This window comes from Argentina silus (assembly GCF_951799395.1).
Source record: "Argentina silus genome assembly, chromosome: 2".
Classification (NCBI taxonomy): domain Eukaryota; kingdom Metazoa; phylum Chordata; class Actinopteri; order Argentiniformes; family Argentinidae; genus Argentina; species Argentina silus.
In genome coordinates, this window is record NC_139656.1 from 5972626 (window position 1) to 5996679 (window position 24054).

Sequence of the window (24054 nt, forward strand, 5' to 3'; positions counted from 1 at the left end):
TGTGTGTGCATTGCATGTTGTGTTCATCGTCATTTACTGCTAAATGCTAACCCTAACTCAAACAGTGTCTGAAGGCTTTGTTGATTCCTTCACTCTTGTAAAATGTTATACTGTAGAGGGTAAAGAGAAGTTACATGATTTCATATAAACTCTATCCCCATATGCTTCATGGATTCATTGCCATTTGTTATATAACGTAATAAAATGTGTTGCCTTTTATGGCTCACAGTATCTGGAAAGGTCTCTTTCCTGGTGGACATTTGAGGACTACTCATGTGTCGTGGTAACTCATCTCAAAGCTAGGTCCACCCTAGTTTAGAACACCATTTCACCACATCACTATCAAAATCTAATTGCAGAGCTCATCCATATGTTGGTTTCTTCTCCTTGATGCTTGGATTTCAACCCTCTTGAGAATACTGTATTCATGACCCCAAAACCCGTGTGTGACTTTGTTTGAATACACATCGACACTCACCACAGACAATTGAAGAATCCCATAGTGTATTGCATAAACCATAGGCTTCTAGAGTTTATTGTGTGTGTACTGTACACATGAATACATGTATAGGTCTCTGCATGTCTGGTCGAGATGGGGTGCAGACAGTGACCGTAGGTGCACCTGACAGGTAAAGAGAGAGTGAGGGAAAGAAAGAAAAACAGTGATGGATTGTCAGGAAGGGAGTGACAGGATAGAGGAGTGATTGGCAGGGATGAGGGTTGGCAGGGATGAGGGCCAAATGATTGATAGGGATAAAGAAGGGAAGGGAGTGTGTTCATGTAGCTGTCCCCCAAAGGACAGAGCAGACAGGTGACAACAACCCGGTCTGACAGTATGGCTCTATCTTTATTCAAACACACACACACACACACACACACACACACACACACACACACACACACACACACACACACACACACACACACACACACACACACACACACACACACACACACACACACACACACACACACACACACACACACACACACACACACACACACACACACACAACTGGTCCAGAACTCTATTGTCAGGCAGTGTGAGTACTCTTTACTGAATTTAAACAGGAGGGTTGTAGTTCAAAGCTCCTTGAGCACAGTGCAGATCCATTGTCCAGTCATTGTGAGATTGGTTGATCTCAGATAATTATGGCTAATAGGATCAGGTTCCATTGTAGATAACAACAAGCATAGGGGTGCATCCTTGACAAACCAACTCACTCACACACTTAGCAGAGGAAGAGGGTGATGCATCTTCAGGGAATATTAGTTGTGGCAAAAAACACATGCCTTCACACATACACACTCACACGAGAACACACATACTGTACACACCTACACAAACACACACCCACACACACATATATATATATATATAAATATATGCACACCAGTGGCAGCTGGTGGCGTTCAAGATTAGGGAGGGAAGATTTTTCTTCTTATGAGCATTGCCTTATTTCTATTATACCATACCGGATGACTGTCATTCATATTCCAGTCACCCAGCTCAATGCAGCATGATACTCTGCCGGGCATGATAATTTGCCCACCCTATACCCATCATGAGGTCGCTACAACCTGGCCTACAAATGAATGTTTTACTGCAGGTGCACAGGAGAAGAGTTACATTGGTGTAGTCAAGGTGACAGCAACACATTCAATGCACACTCTTGCCTGCCCCCGGTGGCAGTAAATTAATAAAACCGAAAGGTTACCTTGATTCGGATGAGTTGCAGTATTGGATAGCCTTAGCCAGCTAGCTAACATAAAAAGCATTCCTCTCTGTTTGAGTCAGGTTGTTGAGTATGCTAAATTAGTTGAGTATGCTGAAGGCGACCCAACACTGCAACTCCTCCGAATCAAGGTAAGCTTTCGGTTTTTATTAATTAACTGAAAGGTAAACTCTGAAGAAAACAGCTTGAGTCAACTACTCACCACACTTTGTGCACTAGCAATGCTAGCTTTAGTTTATGCGGTACAAGATGAATTCTCCAGTCCTCTGATTGGCTGGGGAATATGTTAGTTCATACTGTAAGAGCTCTGATAGATGTGAGGACGTCCTTCGGAAGTTGTCATAATTAATATGTAAATCTATGGAAGGGGTTGAGAACCACAAGCCTTCAACAGTTTGTGTTGACAGGCCGGAAAATAGCTGTCCTCCAGCTACACCATGGTGCTACCCTAGAGGGCGCTGTTAAGACTACTCTCAATCTTCATTGCAAAACAGTGTGTTTTAACCTGGTATTTGGTGACGTGAATATTCACTCACCGAACACTATACTAATACTGGGTATGGCTCTAAAGACTAAATTCTTTGTGGCATTGATTCCACAAGATGTTGGAAACATTCCTTCAAGATTCTGGTCCATGATGACATGGTTGCATCACGCAATTCCTGCAGATATTTCAGGTGCACTTTCAAGCTGTGAATCTCCCGTTCTACCACATCCCAAAGGTGTTCTATTGGATTCAGATCCAGTGACTGGGAAGGCCACTGAAGAACACTGAACTCATTGCCATGTTCATGAAACCAATTGGAGATGACTTTTGCTTTGTGACATGGTGCATTATCATGCTGGAAGTAGCCATTAGAAGATGGGTAAATTGTGGCCATGAAGGGATGCACATGGTCAGCAACAATACTCAAATAGGCTGTGGCATTCAAGCGATGATTGATTGGTATTAACGGGCCCAAAGTGTGCCAAGAAAACATTCCCCACACCATTACACCACCTCTACCATGAGAAGGTGTACAGGTGTTCCTAATAAAGAGTTCGGTGAGTGTATTTCAGAATCAGAATCAGAATTCTTTTATTTGGCCAAGTATATTTGCACATACAGGAAATTGACTTGGTGAGGTTAATGCGTGGGACATAAAAAACAATATATAAGCAAAAATATTAACAATGTTTTTTACAAAATAGCCAAATATGAACAAAATAGCAAAAACTAATTTCCAAAATAGAACAATAAAACAATCAATTATATAAGGCTAAGAGGCAATGAGGCTAGAGGCTGTGAAATGGGTATGGGGCATGTACACTATAAATTATAATAATAATTTTAAATAAATATAAATTACACTGTCATTGCATTAGTAGTAGTTGTATCTAAGTAGGATCGTCCTCCCCTCCCACAAAAAATGGAGTACGTAAGAGGGGGAAGACAAGAAGGTCATAAATCACCAGCTTGGTTTGGTTTGGGTTCACCACCATCACCATCACCAACACTGGCGCGAGTGTTAGCAACACAGAGCAGAGGAGGATGTGGCAAGGCCATTTAGTGGTGAAAATGATTGCCTCCTTCACATCCAAATGAATCATTTACATGAATTCAAGATACAATCCTTTTCATATTGTGGAGCATAATTACTCTCATTATTTTGTCCAAATAACCAAATTATCCTGAGTGAATAGGCTTGTGAATTATGGTATCTAGGGCCATCTGGGTCTTTCTTTCCCACAGTCAATAATTGATATTCTCATACACATTCTGCAGATCTGAAATCATAATTTGAATAAGTGTGTGTACAGGCGTAATGATACATGATAATTGGGTCTGTTAAATCATGCGATTGATAACAAATGACATTGAAAGAAGTAACTACATCAGCAAGAGATCTAAATGATAAGGTTTGTATAAACTCAGATAACATCAGCCATTCTCTTCTCAATTGTCTCTCTCTCTCAGACTTTGTTGAAAAATTAAAAACTCTAAAAACTAAACCTGACTTCTTCTGCTCTCAGTGTAGCCTCATTAACTAGTGCTTGACTGCCAGGAGAACAGAGATAGGCTTAAGGGTGTGTGCATGCGTATGTGCATGTGTGTGTGTGTGTGGAGGACTTTTCTTGCTATGCTCTCGTGGATCAGGATCCGATTCTAACCAGGGCCAGTTACGGCCCCTCTGATAAAAACATACCTCATTAACTAGCTTGACTGCCAGGAGGACAGATATGGATATGTATGGGCATAAGGGCGTGTGTGTGTGGATACGGTGCCACTTAATGAGGACAGATATTAGGCATGTGGTGTAAAGGAGAACAGATGAAGATCAAAACCCTGAGATCAGACTTTTAATGATCCTAACCTTTCACTTCTCCAGTCCGTGCCACGTTTCGCCTCATCCCGCCTCGCCACCGTCCATCCCCCTCAGCAGAACCAAGGATGGAGGGATCAGAGATGATGACCACCCCCTGTGGAGCAAAAAAGAGGGGAAAAGATGGCCGTAGACAAGAAAAGTTGAAGTCTTGAAGAAACTTCCTCAGAATAGTTTCAGTAATGACCCGAGTATAATCCACTGCCCTGATAACAATGTATCCCACTTGGAATGAAGATAAGGGCTCAAGGTTAATTAAACCGAGTGTGTTGCATTGTTTGCTCAATTCGATGTCTGATACCTGTCAGAGTAGATCTAGTTTGCTGTGGAAGTATCAAAGCGTGTATTGTGCCCTGTTTGTAGTGCGTCCTGCCAAGTGTGCAGTAGCTGTCTGAGTGGGCACCATGTACTGTACTTCATTATCATTCTGTGTGCACACATCCGATCAAGAAATGTTCCCTTCGATGCAAGTTGGAAATGTAATTTGAATATATTGCTTCACGTAGCCTAATAAACTTGTAGCCTACAACATAAGCCTGGTTTACTTAGAATTTCAGATATCTTAACTTGGTATAACGCAGTTCATTCAACAAAGGACAGAAATGGTTATCAATCAATTCCTTCAAAAGGGACAGCTGTGGATTTGTCCAAGTATTGATCTTATGTAATCTTATATAATGAGTCAGCTTAATAAACATGTTTAAACCCATTAAACATGCAAAGATTTATTGAAACAATATGAGTAGGTTTGGGAAATACATTGTTTGCTTGCTATGTGTCACACCTTCGTTCATAAGAGCTGTTTTGTGTTTTCCGAAACGTTTGAGCTGTAGCTTACTGTATGCTTATCAGAAACCTAATATAATATTTATAATCCCCGCATTTCTAAGGAGATGTGTATGAGTGCGTCGGAATAATTAAGATTTATAACAGAGAATAACAAATGTCGGAGTCCTCATGAACCTACATTTATGCAAAACAATTCCATTATATATTCAGCTACACGTTGAATAATAGTCACTACAAATGAAAATATCACATAGCCTAAAATGACCAAGCACGTTGCCCAATCGGCCGTCTGGCGGGCATGTCGCAAAACCTAGTGGCCACTCGTGGTACTGTTGTAATTTTCACTTGTAGTTCTGCTCAAAAAGACAATTGCCACTGTAATTCTAATGGTGGAGTCGGTATTGTTCCTGGCCAAATGAGGTCGATTCCAAGGCAACTTTGATGTTCTACAATTAGTTAAAATATACAAATTCATGCCGTGGCCATCTGAGCTAGCCAAGGGGCGGGAACGCGCAGGGATTTTATGAGCACGAGCAAGGCACTGATTTTATCACCACCTTATGAACCATGCTAGACTTCGACCTGTTGTATCCCAAAGTGATGCAACAATTGAACACTAACACTATAGTACATACAATCACATTCTGTGTGCAGTATAGGCCAGCACATGCATTATTCTTTTGTATATTCTCAATAATAGTTGTAACATGTAGCCATACCGCACGATCATGCACACAAGATGACGCTATAGGACCCCACTAAAAATGTAATGATAATTCATTGATTTTAATGATGACTATGATGCACAATAAATAGTTCATTATGACAATAAAGACACTGGTGTTGGAAATGATGAGACTGTTATGATATGTGATATAAATTATGAATTTGCAAAGGGCATCATTTGATGGCAATCCATTACTTGGATGCTAAAGATGATGGCGAAGATAAAGGACAATGCAATTGAAATTCTTATTAAGACTTGGCCAACTAAACAGTTCAAATTAATAAATAATGACAGCGATGATTTAAGTTGTAATAATTAACCGTGTCCAACTAGTATAATATTGCCAAAATATTTATACCTACATATCATGTGTATCATTATTATTAATTTACTATAACTGCTACACAATTTGTCATTGGTCTAACCCCCCCCCCGATCATGCCCCCCGATCATGCCGTCTTGTTATCCTTATAATTGTACTAATCCTACTGGTGGAGGGGGCCCAGCAATTTTTTTTCATGAAAGATGAGACAAACTAAGCAACATAGCCTATTGATCTATGGCCTGGCTACATATAATCCCCAGGTAATTGTATGTATAGGCATGTTTACTGTACATTAGTCTACACATCGTTGAGTACACCGAAGTTTCTCTCTAATGACTCATGAGTTTGCCAGTCTTTGCCAGGTTTGTGTAAGCCTATATTCTACGAGTTACGGGTTAATTCATATTTTTTCTCCATCCATTTGGTGGAAATACGCTTTTAGTTATGCAGTACATCATGTATTCAACTAAATCCATAGTATTTACATACCTGTTGACACAATTACAGTGAAATGCTAAGCAAGGCTTGATACTGTAGAACTGATATTGTATGAGCGAACATCATGACATGAGATGAGATCAATAACTTGTCAGTCGTGGCTCGTGATGTAAGATATTGAGAAGGCTTATTTTGCTACTTAAAATGTGGTGATATTTGGACAGTGTTTTTCTGTGGGATGGTAATTTACTTCGGATGATGATATCAAGTGGATAATCACTGTACACATCGTGGCTGATGGTACGGCTGTCTTTTAGTATACTTTACCGTCCTCTCACTCAATCAATATGCTTTGGATCAAACAGTTAATTAATTTCTCAAATCATTACCATTTGAGTCAACTTCAAATGCAGTACTCAAATTTCTCACATTACCTAACTCCAGTACTTTTCTGATTAGGTTACGTCGAGAACAAAATAAGATTTAGTGGGCTAGAATTGGTTGATGATGAAATATCATGGCCATATTGAAACTAATGCTATATTAGTATATTTTCAACACCTAGGCAGATTAGGAGCTTCTCATAAATAATACAAAAAAAGGATTTGCACAAAATCTGAATAACTTACACTCCTGTTACAGTCATTGATCCTACGGTAATAGGGCTTACATGATTAAATGTCAAAACAAAATAAATACGCTTTAAATGAATCGGGTGATGTCAGACTTCAATGTGTCCATTCATTTACAATCATTGGTATAGACTATATCTGCATGCTTGTAAACCTTGAATTCCTAGGTCTAATGAGTTAGGGGAACATATCCCTTCGCCATTACCTGAAAGTGGTTTGTTGCAAGTGAGATTAAACCTTCAGCATTGCTGCACAGGTGTATCTCATAGACCTGAGTTAGACCCTGACATATTTTCGTTGCAAGTGGGTATCGTCTTAAACTATAAACTGCCCTCTTAATAAACCAAGGAAGATATGGTAGCAAATGTTTGTTACAAGTAGCCCACATAGCCTTGTCCTACCAACATATTCTACTGCATAACATGCAGGATTCTCTTCCCAACAGCCAAATTGGCAGAAGAACACATTACTCTGCAGCAGATTAAAAGTCTCACTCCTGGAAAGGGCACATAAAGGGCAGTCATAAATGCAAAAACAAGCTCTGCATTTGAGAGGATCTGATGGGAGCAAGTGCATGCCTGTTTGCATCAATGAGTGATTTTAGCCAGATTGGAGAAAGATTGTCGGGAAGAAATGGGGTGGTCGTGACTTGCAAATGACCTGTGCATGGTATTCATTTTCACAGCATTGCAACTTTGAGAAAATATTACGATTCTGCTAATGTGATGCATGCTTTTAATACGATTTTAGTTGCAGTCTTTTGTCTCGTCTTATTTTTATCAAAATTAAGAAATAGGTGTTTAACTAGAATCAGTAACAACGAGTTGGCCTACAGGGAGGAGGTCCAGCACCTGGCGGTGTGGTGTGCCGACAACAACCTGGCCCTCAACACCAAGAAGACCAAGGAGCTCATTGTGGACTACAGGAAAGCTGGAGGCTGCAGACACATAACCATCTACATCAATGGGATGGAGGTGGAGCGTGTCACCAGTTTCAAGTTCCTGGGTGTCCACATCTCCGAGGACCTCTCTTGGACCCTCTACTCCTCCACCCTGGTCAAAAAGATGCAACAGCGTCTATACTTCCTGAGGAGACTAAAGAATGCCTATCTAGGATCCTAGGATCCTGGTCAACTTCTATTAGTGCACCATTGAGAGCATTCTGACAAACTGCATCACAGTGTGGTATGGCAGCTGCTCTGTCTCCGATCAAAAGGCCCTGATCAAAACGCCCAGTACATCACCGATGCCCCAACTTCCTGCCATCGAGGTCCTCCAGCGCAGGCTGTCTCTGCGGAGGGCGCAAGGCATCAGTAGGGGCACCTCTCACCCCAGCCATGGACTGTTTGCCCTCCTCCCATCTGGGAGGCGGTATAGGAGTCTCCATTCCCGCACCAGCAGGCTCAGGAAGCCCCCTCCCAGCCACCCCCCTCCACCCCCCAGCAAAAGGAACATTGACTCCCAGTATCAGTGTACCCTCCCCCCATACCTCTACTGGCTGCACACTCAGGACTTCAATTTAGCTTTTGCACTACTGCTTGTTTGCACATAGCATATTTATTATATTGGTCTGTAATTATACATCTTACATATGTAACATACCTCAAGATCTATTGTCCTTGTTCAACTGTACATATCATATTGATATTCACTTATTATATTCATTTATTTATACTCACTGTAGTACCTTATACTGTAATACACTGTCTACAATGTCATGTCTTTTGTACTATCTGGTTAGATGCCAAACTACATTTGTACAACAGTACTTGTACTCTGTGCCATGACAATAAAGTTGAATCTAATCTAATCTAAACATTGAGAACAAATATCCACCAAAATGATATCAACATTATTAGCCTAAATCAGTCAAAACCTTCACCTTTGATAGATATAATCATGTCTTATTGGTTCCATAGAAAGCTGCCGCTGTCACTAGAATACATACGGTCGCAACGGTCATCCAGAATCAAATGCATTGTTTTAATGATCTGCTAATATCAACGAAGACATAGGCCTATCGTTCAAAATGTATTTTGACCTGCCGTGTATTATTGGAGACAGGCGTTCGTTGGAGACTTATTGGAAGTGTTTATCTATGTAAATGACTGTCATGTAGAGGCACTGAAATCACAATACCATAAACTATGATAAAGGGGCTCCATGACAGTTCTACAGCACTGTCTCAACCTGTGTAGGTCTGTGCTTGCTACACCCATGTGACACACCCCATGGAGACCTGCACTGAACAGGTAGCACCACAGGAGCACAGCACAGAAAAATATGCCAAGCACACACACAATCATACATAGCTCCCCTCCACAGCACAGCATAGAGGTCCAGAGCGGAGTCAGGGAGAGCGTCTTCTTTGATGTGTGAATGCCGGCAAGCAAAAAGGGGTTAATTAATATTTAACGGGGCTTTTAGATGCTTTGAACCAATGGGTAAGTTCAGCCTCTCATCTCATAGACATACACTATCACCACACACACTATGTCCCCGTCAGTACCCCTGTCAGCAGAGTAACGACGGGCCAGATCTGGCCCACATCTGTTTTCTACCGGGATCCGGATGTGGTCTAAGTATAACTTTGTTCTCCGTGCCAGAAGTAGGTCAGCCCTAGCTGCCGTTCTTGAACCTTATCTTTGCCATGAAAAAGCCAGTGGGTTGTTCCCTGGGTTTGTTTGCCGGGTTCCCAGGTAAAACTTTGTTCCACAGGCCAGAAGTGGGTTGGCTCTGACTGCCATTCTTAAACCATATATTTGTCATGGTGATGATTGGGCTTAGATTGGCCACCAGAGCCAGTCCACTTCTTGCCCAGGGAACAAAGTTGTACCTGGGCCACATCAACATCCTGGCCCAGCCTTGACCTATTTGTGGTAAAGGCATGGCTTAGTTATGGAAACCAGACCTGGCCCACTTCTGGATCATCATTCCAAGTATGTGACTGTATATGGTAACTATAGTCCTGATCATTTATTCCAAGTGGGATACATCAACATTTCAATTGGGTTCACTAAGGCCAAAACCTTAAACAAAATCAATTCTAGTCAGGTTAACTACAATTTAACTGAAGAACATTTAAGTCAATGATAAAAATACCTTTAGGATTTGAAAAATGAAGAGGAAATTACTAATTAAAAGAACACTATGTGACCCAGAAACAGAGCAATCTCAACAAATGCATAAGCAGCCTGGCCTTCAGCCTCCTGCCAAATAACTCCCACCAAATCACACTGAGGCCATAGTTTACATACTGCCTTAATGAGTGGAGGGGCATCAGGTGTGTTGTGTCTTAATTGGCCACACCTGAGTCTAATTGGGTGTCTCCTATAAATGGCGCATATGTCCAGTGTTATGGGAGGTTTTTGGAATTCAGAAGAAGCGGCTGTGCTACCAGTTTGTTTGTGTCTTCAATTTGTTCAGAAATACATATTTATAGATTTTGATGCATCAGTCAAGTAATTTGTTAACTTCTTAGTCTGGGACACAGATGGTCTGTCTAATGAAATCTAAACTTATCTCAAGTTGATGCGCTCAGTTGTCTCAGATCTTGTGAGTTTGCTTTAGAATTTTGGGATCACTTAAACTGGGGACGTCACGCACACAATCTGACACAATCTGAGCATATAGAATATTCATAAATGAACTAGATATTGTCAGTTTAATTAAGATATAGTCTTTTTTATTATTACTTGGTCACACTGACTCATTAAAAACAGATTAGTCTAGATTTCTTCAGATGGTCTGTATGTTTCATTTAATTTCATTCGTTTTTTATTTTATTTGAGTCAGTCAGTGCTAACGTTAAACTCTTCAAAGCCCCATGAGATGAATACATTTCACACAGACCATTTATGGAAATCTACATTATTCCTCTCATCTTGGCTTGTTTTGATAAGTTTGACAGTGGCGAGCTTTAAAACTGCTAAAATTGGTGTAAAACTGACAAACTGCAGCTTTTAGTTATGCAGCCAAGACGCATGACAAGATCTGAACTGTGTGTAGCCCAGGCTTTAATGTGCGCAAACTATGGTGAACATAATTTTTAGCAAATCCCAAAAGTAACCAAGCAATTACTGTAACCTATTTAGGCTACATGCCTCAAGCCAGAGTCGGCCAACAAGCAAAATGCCACTAACTTATTAGAGCCATACATCACGTACAGTACCAGAGCTGGCCCATAAGCAAATATTCCAACTGTAACTACAAGACTGTACAGTATCAGGGCCACATTCCTCATACCAGAGCTGGCCCATGAGCAAACTGTCCAGTACTGGTCCCCCACATTTAGACCAAAAGTAGCCCAGTAACCACAGGATGGTATCAGAGCCAGATATTACATCTAAGAGCTGGCCCATGAGCAAAGTTCTAACCATGACCCAGTACTGTTCAAACACACTCAGACAAAGACAGACATTCCTCCCAACAGAGCTTGGCCATCAGCAAAGTTGTGCCACCACAAGACCAGATCTGGCCCGCAACTGTCTGCTGACTGGGACTGTTCACCTCTCTGTCCCTGCTTTACTGGACTTGGTGTGTGTGTGTGTGTGTGTGTGTGTGTGTGTGTGTGTGTGTGTGTGTGCGTGCGCGTGCGTGCGTGTATGCAATTGCGTGCAATCTACCTACATCTGCCATCATGACACCAATCCCACAAGCAATATAAAATTCAAACAAAAGTGAATCCCAAACATTCCAGTGTTTATTTATTAATCCATGCATCCTCTCCAGCTTCCAGAGTCAACTCTAATTAGTCATGGGGTGAAGCTATAGTTCCTCTCATCAAATCTCATTAAAGTAATCACTCACTAGTTTAATTACTAATTAATTAATTACATCAAAAAGCACACACACACACACACACACACACACACACACCCACACACAATCACACACACACACACACACACACACACACACACACACACCCACACACACACACATACACATACACACAACCCCTGTGTTATCTTCTCTGTCAGTGCTCACACTGTCCTGCTGCGTAGGGTAACACCCGGCCAGTTGACCTCTTAAGGAAATCATCAAGTACCTGTCTGGATGACCTCAAGTACTCTTGAATCATCAACTGAAAAAAGCCACACAACACACTTACAGTACTGTCCTGACTTACCGTACCAAGCGCTCCTACTGTTTAGAGCATACAGTATGCTATGACATACAGTATGCTATGACATTACACTAGTCTCATCTCAGTCTCTGTGTGTGTGTGTGTGCATGTGTGTGCACAAGCATCTGTGTGCATATCTGTGTGCGGAGAGTCTTCCATAGTCTCACACATCTCAACAAGGTGGCTCTGAAGCCTATAACTATGCAGGAGGGTAATCCAGACACATTATCATTCCCAGTCAGTTGCTGCAGGGTGGAATATTATAGTCACCTTCTAAACTGGGAGGACAGGGGAGGAACGAGAGGAGGAGAGAGGAGGGAGGAGGGAGGGGTGAGGGAGGGGAGAGGAGGGTGAGAGAAGGCAGGAGGAGGGGGAGGAGAGAGAAGAGAGGAGGGAGGGGTGAGGGGTGAGGGAGTGGAGGAGGAGAGAGAAGAGAGGGGAGAGGGGGAGGCTGTGAGCAGCTGGAACAGTATCCTGGGATAGATTTGCTCTCTCTTTCTCTCTCTCTCCTTCTATCTCTTGGTCACTCTCTCTCTCTCTCTGTCGGTTTGTTACGCACACGCACGCGCACGCGCACGCGCACACGCACACGCACACGCACACGCACACGCACACACACACACACACACACACACACACACACACACACACACACACACACACACAGATTAGTTATGGTTTCAGATGTTTACCAATTACTGTCATCTGTGAAGTTGTGTTCAAAAGCAGCCTGTAAGGAGCAGGCCTTGGTCTCACAAATACACTTTCATTATAACTGCCATTAGAATATATGCCATACCAGACACAGAGAGAGAGAGAGAGAGAGAGAGAGAGAGAGAGAGAGAGAGAGAGAGCATGTTTTAACACAACTTTATTGTATACATAAGGAATGTTACAAAAGATACAATGGAGTGCAACATATATATAAATCGGTCCAGTCGAATTTGTGCTTTTACCAACTCCTTAAACATATTGCACACATCATGGCTCAAACCCCCTTCCATCTTGCATATCCTACTTAGAGAGAGAGAGAGGGAAAAGAAAGAAAGAAGTACAACTCGTTCAAAATGGCCGTTACTGAACTTAAAACATACCAGAGAGAGAAAGGGAGAAGTAGAAATAGAGGAAGCAGGAGAGAAATTCAGTCCTGTCTAGACCTTGAGGTCAGCTATGCAGTATCAAATTAAAGTGCGTTTCACAGCTTGTGCATGTGTCTCAGTCTGGCTGGTTAATAAAAACAGCAGATTAAAGCAGGTATAAAGGTACAGAGGGACAGCGTTTCACATCTGTGACAACACCACCTTCCATCAATCACCATCAGCCACAACATAGTCTATCCGCTTTTCTCTTCCTCTCTTCTTTTCAACGTAAACGTAAACTTCATTTATCACAGCTGATTTAATTGGATATCGTCCACACAGAGAGACAGGGTCAAGGAGAGCTAACACCGCCGGGCTTTGAAAAAGAGTAGAGGAGCGAAAGAGCGATTTAACGGATATGAAAGAAGAGCAAATCACCTTCTGTCACGTTGAGTCAAGTGTGACGGTTCAGATCAGTGTTTCGGAGGTACTAAGAGGGTCTTTAGAAATTCGTCTCTCCTTTCGGAACATGAATTCAAATTACAGATTTACCTCTCAAACTGAGCTAAGAGTTTAGACATTTTATTTGGAGAATGCTAAGGGTTTTACCACTCTCATATCTTACCCTTAATAATAATCCTACTACTAAACTGTGGCTTTTCAGAGAAGAGCTCACAACATACTGCTATCACATTCACAACATGAAAACTCTGAACAACTCTCCCTTTGTTCGACAATTTTAGTTGGAAACAACGTTGAACAGTCTCTCTCTCTCTCTCTCTCTCTCTCTCTCTCTCTCTCTCTCTCTCTCTCTCTCTCTCCTAACTGTATTAACTCTGCGTCACAAATTCCCCTACCTCCCCATTTCAGCGCTGTGCTTCCAAGGTCAGTTAGACCGAAAACAACCTTGAGTTAGTGCAGGCAGCCATTGGCGCTCACCTTTAAGAGACCCTAGGCTTTTAGAAGCCATTTTCTACCACTCCTGTCTCCGTCTCTCTGGGAATGCGTCTGACCTTGTGCAGTGTCTGGGGACTAATGTGTGCTGGAACACACACACACACACACACACACACACACACACACACACACACACACACACACACACGTCCGCCTCGTTAAGAGTTTTCATAATGATTTTAGAACAGAAAATAAAATAATGATCTGGTCTAACACATCATACACCATGCGAATAACAATACACATTCCAACCGCAACCACAACATACCTTCCCAACAGCTCCCACCCATCCACTGTAGGATGGTGATATCATGCCATGCTCGAGACATGGAAGTCAATATTCCCCTCCATCACTCAGCATGTTAATGATGTGATGGTAAGGCTAGCGTTCCATTGCACTTTCCATAGGGACTAATTTATCGATATACACGACATAACACATACATGCAACACATGCTCATGCAACACAGATACAATACACTGCAGTGCAAGACACACAATCGCATCTCATACAGGTTTGAGTGGGCTGCTCGGTTGGTTTCCATAGTTCCAGACACAGTTTCCTTGACTCTTTCTGTGTCTTTCTGTCCCTGTATCTACCTGTCCAGGGGACCTGTCTGTCCCTGTATCTACCTGTCCAGGGGACCTGTCTGTCCCTGTATCTACCTGTCCAGGGGACCTGTCTGTCCCTGTATCTACCTGTCCAGGGGGACCTGTCTGTCCCTGTATCTACCTGTCCAGGGGACCTGTCTGTCCCTGTATCTACCTGTCCAGGGGACCTGTCTGTCCCTGTATCTACCTGTCCAGGGGACCTGTCTGTCCCTGTATCTACCTGTCCAGGGGGTCTGTCTGTCCCTGTATCTACCTGTCCAGGGGACCTGTCTGTCCCTGTATCTACCTGTCCAGGGGACCTGTCTGTCCCTGTATCTACCTGTCCAGGGGGTCTGTCTGTCCCTGTATCTACCTGTCCAGGGGGTCTGTCTGTACCTGTATCTACCTGTCCAGGGGACCTGTCTGTCCCTGTATCTACCTGTACAGGGGGACTGTCTGTCCCTGTATCTACCTGTCCAGGGGGTCTGTCTGTCCCTGTATCTACCTGTCCAGGGGACCTGTCTGTCCCTGTATCTACCTGTACAGGGGGCCTGTCTGTCCCTGTATCTACATGTACAGGGGGCCTGTCTGTCCCTGTATCTACCTGTCAAGGGAGTGGGCTTGCATCCAGATCACTGGAAGAATGTGCAGGAAGGAATTATGTAGTCATGAAGAAGACTCACATACATATGTATGACATGTAGAGAGAGAGAGAGAGAGAGAGAGAGGGAAATTGTGAAAGAGAGTGAGAGTACGTCTGTGTGTGTGTGTGTGTGTGTGTGTGTGTGTGTGTGTGTGCGTGTGTGCATGTGCATGTGCATGTGCGAGCAAGATAAATGAAAAAATGATGGATGTAGAAACATATAGTATATGCGATAAACTCCCACTCCCTCATAGCAGGTGGTCCCTCCTATAAACTCCAGCACGAAGGTCTCTCTCAGGAAGGGGTTACAGCCCTAAATGCCTTGGGGTATGTGTGTGTGTGTGTGTGTGTGTTTCTGTGTGTATGTCTGTGTGTGAGTATGCATATTCCCGTGCATGTGTGTGTGGTTGTGTGAGTGTGCGTGTTCGCGTGCGTGTGTGTGTGCATGTGTGCGTGTTTTTGTGTGTGTGAAGGTGTGCATATGTGTTTCTTTGTGTGTGTGTGTGTGTGTGTGTACAAGCATGGGTGTGTGTGTGTGTGCGAGCATGGGTGTGTGTGTGTGTGTGTGTGTGTGTGTGTGTGCGTGCATGTGCCCGCAACTCGGCACTCTTTCTTCTCTCACCAGACAGAAGTCTGTTCATTCTTCAGTCTTGTATTCTGATTCATGTTCATCTCTGGACTCAACAGCGATACATACAGTAGCTGTTCCCCCTGCTGAGCTTGACCAGTCTTTTATATCTGTACATCACATTTATATAATATATTTATATAATTTATATAATATAAGGAAAGGATGGGGGGGGGGGGGGGTTACCAATCATCAGTGCTCACACATACTCCCTTTTCATCCTCTCCCACCAACCAGCAAGGCTAACGCACGCACACACGCACGCACGCACGCACACACACACACTCATACAGCACAGCATGACTGACAGCTCGCACACAATCTGCTGTGTTTTCAAGGATACAAAACAACACAGCTCAAGACACTAGAACTGTCAGTGTTACAATAGATGTCTATCATATTGTTTTGATTGTATTGATGAGTCCTGCTAATGTTGTCAACAATAGATCTCTGGAAAAGTTAGACACACACACACACACACACACACACACACACACCCCGACTCAGCCACCCACCCAGCCACCCACCCACCCACCCACACACACCCACACACACACATACCCACAGTGCAAACTCATAGGCTACACACATACACACACACACCACATACTGTACTTCAAACAAAGAACCATACATTTTATGGCATTTACCAAAAGCCTGAGGACATGGGAGAAGGTGGAGTCTTGCAATAGTGAGTTTCTGTCAAATTAATGAGTGAGCACTCCCTCTGGTGGCGAAGAGTATTTGTATATGTCTCTGTATTTTGGAAGCGTCCCAAACTGTCATGTTCTGCTTCTGAAGGTCAGATCGTTTATCTCCACTGTGATTGGCTCCCAGGATAGCACGATTGAATCAATGTGCAGAAATTATACATGATCATGTAGCCTATTATTAATCCAGCAGCAGTCTGCAGGGGTTTCTGTTTTTTTTCATTCCAGTATTCCCTCATTACTGCAACACGTCTTATAAACATGACATGATGATTGCACATTAACGATTCACAGTGATGTAGATCTAACACTCCTCTGGCAGGCTACATATTACAATGGTACAAAGAAAACATAACCATGTGCCCAAGTGTTCCATGACTGATTAGCCTACATGTTCCAATCAAATGAATAGTGGGCTAGAACAACTCTTACTCTCTTCTTTCTCCACCTCAGAAGTTCTGCCCCTGGTCTGTTTTCAATAATTTCAGATAAATAGAATAGTATCCCTCCTTCTCTGTACCTGTAGATGCCTCTGGATCCATTTTGCCTTCTCCTCTCTTTCTCAATTCTTGCGAGTAATGACAAGTAAAGAGGAAGGTGACGAAGTATGATATTAAGAAACTTAAGTTTGAATTATATAATATCAGATGTTGAGAGGAGGGCTGCGTTAAACACGAGGTGAAAGTATCTCAGTGTTTTACCACCATACTATAACAAGTTAGAGATGAGATCACACAATTTTAAAAGGCATAAGCATTGAATGCGCCGATTGCTCTGTGTCTGTTGCGCAAGAGGGGGAGTTCCCGAGGGATGGACCTGAAGTGTGTGCGTGTGTTTGAGTCCGTCGCCCCATACACGCCCCCTTGCCAGACCCAGAAAACTTTGACAGTATAAAGTTATAGTCTTTCTTATGAATTTGAAAGTCATATTCGAAAGACAATAGTCGGTGCTCGATTGCTCCAGGCTCATAATAAGATGGCGGATCACCAAGTAGACCTCGGCGAGTTTCTACGACAGGATCCATTTATTGCCCCTTACGAAGAAGACATTCGTAGGAGGTAAAACATACTGTGCGCAGTACACACCGCATTGTGCCTTTCCTGAATGCTCATTGCAACACACCAACGTTTGGTAAACACGCTACAGAGTACACCGTAGAGAAGGCTATGAATGCATGTATCTATCTTAACCAAATGTAATCTGTACACAGATCCTCTACTTTTGACATTGAGGAAGGTGTCATCACAGTTTGTGCGCCATGCACCGGACATGCTAAGATGTATGCTGTCCAACAATATCATGTGCAATACTGTAAATTCATTGAAGGTGCAATAATCGTTCCATTCACCAGTCATTTTCTTCTGTCGCACTTATTCCAGTGTGAGTCACAATTTGGCCTATCACTGAACGCTGCGGTGCGGGCGTAATCTGTGTTTTACATAGTTCACGCCTACTAGGTTACAGAACCACGGTTTCGGAATATATATTGATATTTTAGGCTATTGATCCGTAGGGTATTTGACTACCTTTAATGTTTTTTCTTTGATCTTTTCACTTCCTGATCTTGTTAAAAATCATTCTAAAATTGCCTGTTAGGCCCGTGATGAAGGTTTTGATTTATGTTAACGGTTGATAATGTGGACTTTAATTGAGGTCAGGATAAGGTTATGCCAAACTGATCCTGTCACACCCCTAATACCCTTATTGTCACAGTTGATTATAAGGGCTGTATAATTTGGTCTAGACCAATCATCCCCAGAGTATAAATAATATAGAAATGCCATTTAGCATTTAGCAGACGCTTTCATCCAGCAACTTTACCAACTGAGCCACACAGGACTCCTAAATCACCAACATGATGCAGCATTGATGTACATTAGGGCATATTTAAGCCTGTATCTGTGCTTGGTCAGATGTTGTGTATTGTAGTAGGAATTGCTTAGAGACTGAGTTGGCCTACTCTGGCTCCTAGCTGAGTCTCCTCGGTTAATTATAGCTCTCCTTGGCTTGCCTGGTGGGTGTAGACAATGTGTGTGTGTGTGTGTGTGTGTGTGTGTGTGTGTGTGTGTGTGTGTGTGTGTGTGTGTGTGTGTGTGTGTGTGTGTGTGTGTGCACGCGTGCATGCGTGCGTGTGAGACTATCACCATGTCTAAGATCCATCTGAGGTGTGGAAGCTGTTAATTGGCTGGGGTTGGGTTGGGGAGATGTGGAGAGTTCTTGTTCATCTCTGAGTGATGTCTCTGGTCCCTGGCAGGTCCCCTCCCTTCTCATGGAAGCAAGATTGGGCTCTGTGTGAGTGTGTGTGTGTGTGTGTGCACATGCGCGACCGCCCGCCCGCCCGCCCGTAATATATGTGTGCACACTGTGGGTATGTCTGTGCGGGTAGTCAGAGCTTGTTAAAAGTCGCTATAATGTCAGTGTCCCCTACCTGAAGCCAGGCTGTGACAGGGTGGTTGGAGAGAGGGAGAGAAAAAGGAAGGAAGGAGGGAAAGGAGCGTGCGTAGGTGTTAGTCATTAGTTAGGAATTGTCAGCACAAGTCTATGCTTTCTGCCATCAGGGAGCTGATGCTACACTTTTCTCCAACATTATCTCACAATGGATGGACCTCATGAATCTGAAATTTATGTATTTCTTAGTTTTCTGGAAATGTCTTCTTCTCGCCACTCACTCGTCAGAACAAAACCAAAAAAAAAGAAAGTTAAGATGGAGAAAGTAAGGATTTGAAGAAAAAAAAAAGAAAAGTTAGTTGATAATAGTTTGTAATAGTTAGAGTACTGCTGTTCATATCTGTCTCACAGAGTCTGTTATTGACCTATCAGTGACCCCCACCCCCTTTCTCCTTCTCTGTCTCCACAGTATCTCCCCGGCCTCTCTGTCTCGGCTTCTCTTTTTCACTCTCTGACTCATTGATTAACTTCCACCATGTTCCATTCCCCTCTCTCTCTCTCTCTCTCTCTCTCTCTCTCTCTCTCTCTCTCTCTCTCTCCACACCCTCCCTAACCCTTTCCCTTTTAACCCAAACAGTGGTTCGTTCCCTCTCTCTCTGTCAGTCACTCTCTCCCTCATACACATCCCTTCCCTCTATCTTCCTCTCTCTCATTTCCTACCTCTCTTTCTGTATGTCTCTCACTCGCTGGCTCTCTGACTCATTGATTAACTTCCACCATGTTCCATTCCCCTCCCTCTCCCTCTCTCTCTCTCTCTCGCTCTCTCTCGTCCTTGTTGACGTGTGTCTGTCTGCTAGCCCTGCTTCGTCACTGCAACTCCAGTCGTATCGTTATTGACAGGGACATTCCAGAGTGGGTGACATTTTTAGTCTCCATAGATCTCTGTCATATGTCTCATTTGTTGCAGAAATCATTTCCTCTCTCCTGTATACTTACCGCTGGAAAAACCAATCCTGTTTGATTGATTGCTTTTATCTCTTGTAATGGTTTCCTGTTCGCTCCTCTCTTGCCTTGAACAATCCTGCCAAGCTATCTTAGCAACATGTCAATCCTCATCCCAGACGGTGTGTAATTTGAAGTTGAGACAGACAGATGGACAGTCGGCGGAATTTAATTAGCTCGTCATATTTCTTACTGTCCATTGTTGTTTGGGGTGCAATTTTCCTCTGTGGAGAGGTGGTTGAATTTGGCTATATTGTGTTTTAATTGCCCAGAAGACTGGGGTGGTTCTCATCCCTCATCTGAAATGTCTCTAACGAGAGAAGCCATGTCGCAGAATACAAAGCAGAGCTCTGGCTGGAGAGGAATACGTGAACATGGGTTGGTTTCCTCCAAGCCTGTCTCCCAGTCTGTCTGTTTTCTGCTTCAGATAAAAAAAAAAAAACTCCACGTTGTGGGCGTCCTCCCCAGCTGTCCTACAGTGGTTTCAGTCTTCACCTGTATTCTGAATCTATTATCAGTCATGTTTTAGTCATCTTTAACACACCTGCAGGTATAGAAGGATGCAGAGGTCCACTACCACCACTCGAGGTTTGGCACTGAAACATTCCCTCTTTAGAATTCCCCAGTTCACAGATGGATCTCATCCTCTCTGTGTGTTGGACATCCACTTCATAATTGGCCCATTTCGGGTACATGGTGTGTGTGAGAGTGTGTGATTTTATAATTGGCCATTTTCAGGGACGTGAGAGTGTGTGAGTGAGTGAGATATTTATTGGCTGGACATTTTAACGTAGACCTAGTTAAAGAGATGACTTCACAGATTATAGCTGATAGTGGACAGGAGGCTGGGGTCTCATATTGGATTTGGCTCATATAATATTTTTTGCTGTATGTTTACTGCTGCAAACATGTGGCTTCCCCTAACCCAGCCCTCCAGGCACAGTGTACACAGCCTAGCCCAGACCAGCCCAGACCAGCCCAGGCAGAGTGTACACAGACCAGGCCAGACCAGACCAGCCCAGGCAGAGTGTACACAGACCAGGCCAGACCAGACCAGCCCAGGCAGAGTGTACACAGACCAGACCAGACCAGACCAGACTAGTCCAGCCCAGCCCAGCCCAGGCAGAGTGTTCACACATAGCACCTCTCATTTAACCCTGCTTCATTTAGCAGCTCTTCTTTAATATTCCACCTCCTCAAACATTGTTTGTGATCAGGTTCATTTCCATTCCAGGAGCCCGTCCCAGGGGCCTGTATCAACACGCGGAAAAAATAAAAAAATAAAGCCATATAATTTAGAATCTGGATTTGAATAAGATGGCACAAGCCAATTAAAGACCTTGTGCTGGTTCTGCGTTTCGCCCCCCATGCATAAGTGGGTCTGACAAGGATGAAAAACACTGGAACTTTGTCTGTTTTTACTTTCATTAAAACTTCAAAGCGTGCAGTCAGGCATCTACTGTCGGCTAAAGTGGGGTTTGGAATCGCAGATGAGGAGGGACTGTGGGTCTGTTGTATTCATGAGCTTGGTCATTAGTAGGCACAGGTGTTTTTCTCTCCTGCCTCTATGTTTGGGCCTGTTGCATTTTAATTGAAAGTCCACTCCAGTGTTGACTGATTGTAAAACAAGTTGTCTGGTGTGGCTAATAGGACTACTGGGGGCAAGGAGGACATTAGAATAGTACTGGTGCAGGCTACAGTACACATAGGCAGGAGTACAACCAATAAAGTGTATCCCTGACCCAGCACTTTTCCTCTTTTTGTGTGTGTGTGTGTGTGTGTGTGAGAGAGAGAGAGAGAGAGAGAGAGAGAGAGAGAGAGAGAGAGAGAGAGAGAGAGAGAGAGAGAGAGAGAGAGAGAGAGAGAGAGAGAGAGAGAGAGAGAGAGAGAGAGAGAGAGAGAGAGAGAGAGAGAGAGAGAGAGAGAGAGAGAGAGAGAGAGAGAGAGAGAGAGAGAGAGAGAGAGAGAGAGAGAGAAAAGTCCCTGTTCTATGGCCCCTCAGGCTACCTTAGCCTGGGGGTATTCCACCTCATTAGTATCAAACAACGATTGGACAGACCAAGGGATGGGGGTCACTACCTGCTGTATGAAATGAGGCCGTTGAGAGAGAGGGAAAAGCTTGTTAGTACCAATATCATCATTTGTCCCTGTAGGGGAACACTTTTTGGTGCTTTGTAGAACCCTTATATAATGGTTCTATGTAGAACCCTTTACAAGAGAGAGAGTGTAGAGGGTTTTTCATGAGAGGGTTCTGTGTGGAACAGCGGAGGCTGGTGGAGGTAGAAATCGGAGTAATGCATGGAATGGAATGAGGAATGGTATCTAACACACATGCATTACAATGAGCCCGTCCTCTGATTTCTACCTCCACCAGCCCCCACTGGTTCCAAACGGTTCTATCTTGTAGAGGGTTCTTCGTGAGAGGGTTCTATGCAGCACCAAAAAAAGACGTTATATGCTTTGTCGGAAATCTAGTCGTCCCCCGACCTGCAGTGCCACCTGGGTACACCACTCCGAACTTTAGAAGTGGGATTCAATACAGATAGATATAAGGAGACCATTAAAAGCTTTATATAGAACCATTTTAAGTGGTTTGAATGAAATAACCATAGGGGTTCTTTTAAATAGGTTTAATTTATAATATAAGGAACCTTTGTTCTGTTTTAGATATATTTAGGGGTGCAGGCAATGTCACATTAGCAGATCAACAACATATCTCAAAGTTAAAAACTACAAGATACTGTACCTCAAAGGTGAATGACCTTGCATGAGAATTTGAATTGTAAGAAGTGGACGGATGCAGCAATAGACTTGTACACAACTTCACACCAATGGGTGCCGGACCAACCACCCTAACAAAGCACAGATGAAATACAGTTAGAATCAAACAAGAACCAACATCATTATTATTGTTTGATTCTAACCGTATTACATACGTGCTCATGTTACATTTACATTTATGGCATTTAGCAGACGCCTTTATCCAAAGCGACTTACAACAAATACATTTGTTTAAGTAAGTGAATCATCTATCCATCAGTCATCATAAGATAAAGTAATCAATGCTCGGACCAGGGGCCATAGGCAGTCACAATGCTAGAAGAAGGAAAAATTACTTTTTTTTTTTTAAAGGAGAGAAAGTAGTGGGGTTGAAGAGGTCTTTAGGAGGGACCGTTAAGATATAGCCTGAAGAGATGGGTCTTCAATCTAAGGCGGAAGATTGGTAGTGACTCTGCAGTCATGACAGCAGTGGGAAACTCGTTCCACCAGCGGGACGCCAGGACAGTGAAAAACCGTGACCGAGTAGTGCGGCTGCTGCATCCACGTAGAGGCGGCGGTGCCAGGCGGCCAGCCGAGGTGGAAGAGTGGAGTGATCGGGCAGGGGTTTGGGGGCTGAGCATTGCTTGCAAGTAGGGAGGGGCGGTTCCCTTTGCCGCCCGGTAGGCGAGCACTAGGGTCTTGAATCTGATGTGAGCTGCTTCAGGGAGCCAGTGAAGGGTGCGGAGGAGGGGAGTGACATGGGAGAATTTGGGGAGATTGAACACCAGACGGGCAGCAGTGTTCTGGATTAGCTGCAGAGGCCTGATGGTGGAGGCGGGGGGACCGGCCAAGAGTGCGTTGCAGTAGTCAAGGCGAGAGATCACAAGTGTTTGGACCAAAAGTTGTGTTTTAAAAACACGTTTATTAAAAAAATGTTTATTAAAAAACCACAAGTGCTGCTTCTCTGGTGAAGAATGGACGTATCCTTATGATGTTGTAGAGTAACCCTACAGGAGCGTGCTGTCGCTGTGATGTTCGCCAAACAGGATGAGTGGTTGTCAAGGATCACCCCAAGGTTCTTGGCTGTATGGGAGGAGGTCACAGTAGAGTTCATATTCATGTTCATGTTCATGTAACATCCCAACTTCAAACAGGTGTC

At 43.4% G+C, this 24054-nt stretch overlaps 1 protein-coding gene across 1 annotated transcript in view; it reads left to right on the top strand.

Annotated features, from left to right (window-relative positions):
• Positions 1-17631: 17631 nt before the first annotated feature.
• Positions 17632-24054, top strand: part of LOC310815771 (1,4-alpha-glucan-branching enzyme-like) — a 67970-nt gene continuing 61547 nt past the window's right edge. The window contains 1 exon segment of the mRNA XM_083685693.1: positions 17632-17803. Coding sequence (XP_083541819.1) covers positions 17721-17803 — 83 coding nt within the window. The 5' untranslated portion in view covers positions 17632-17720.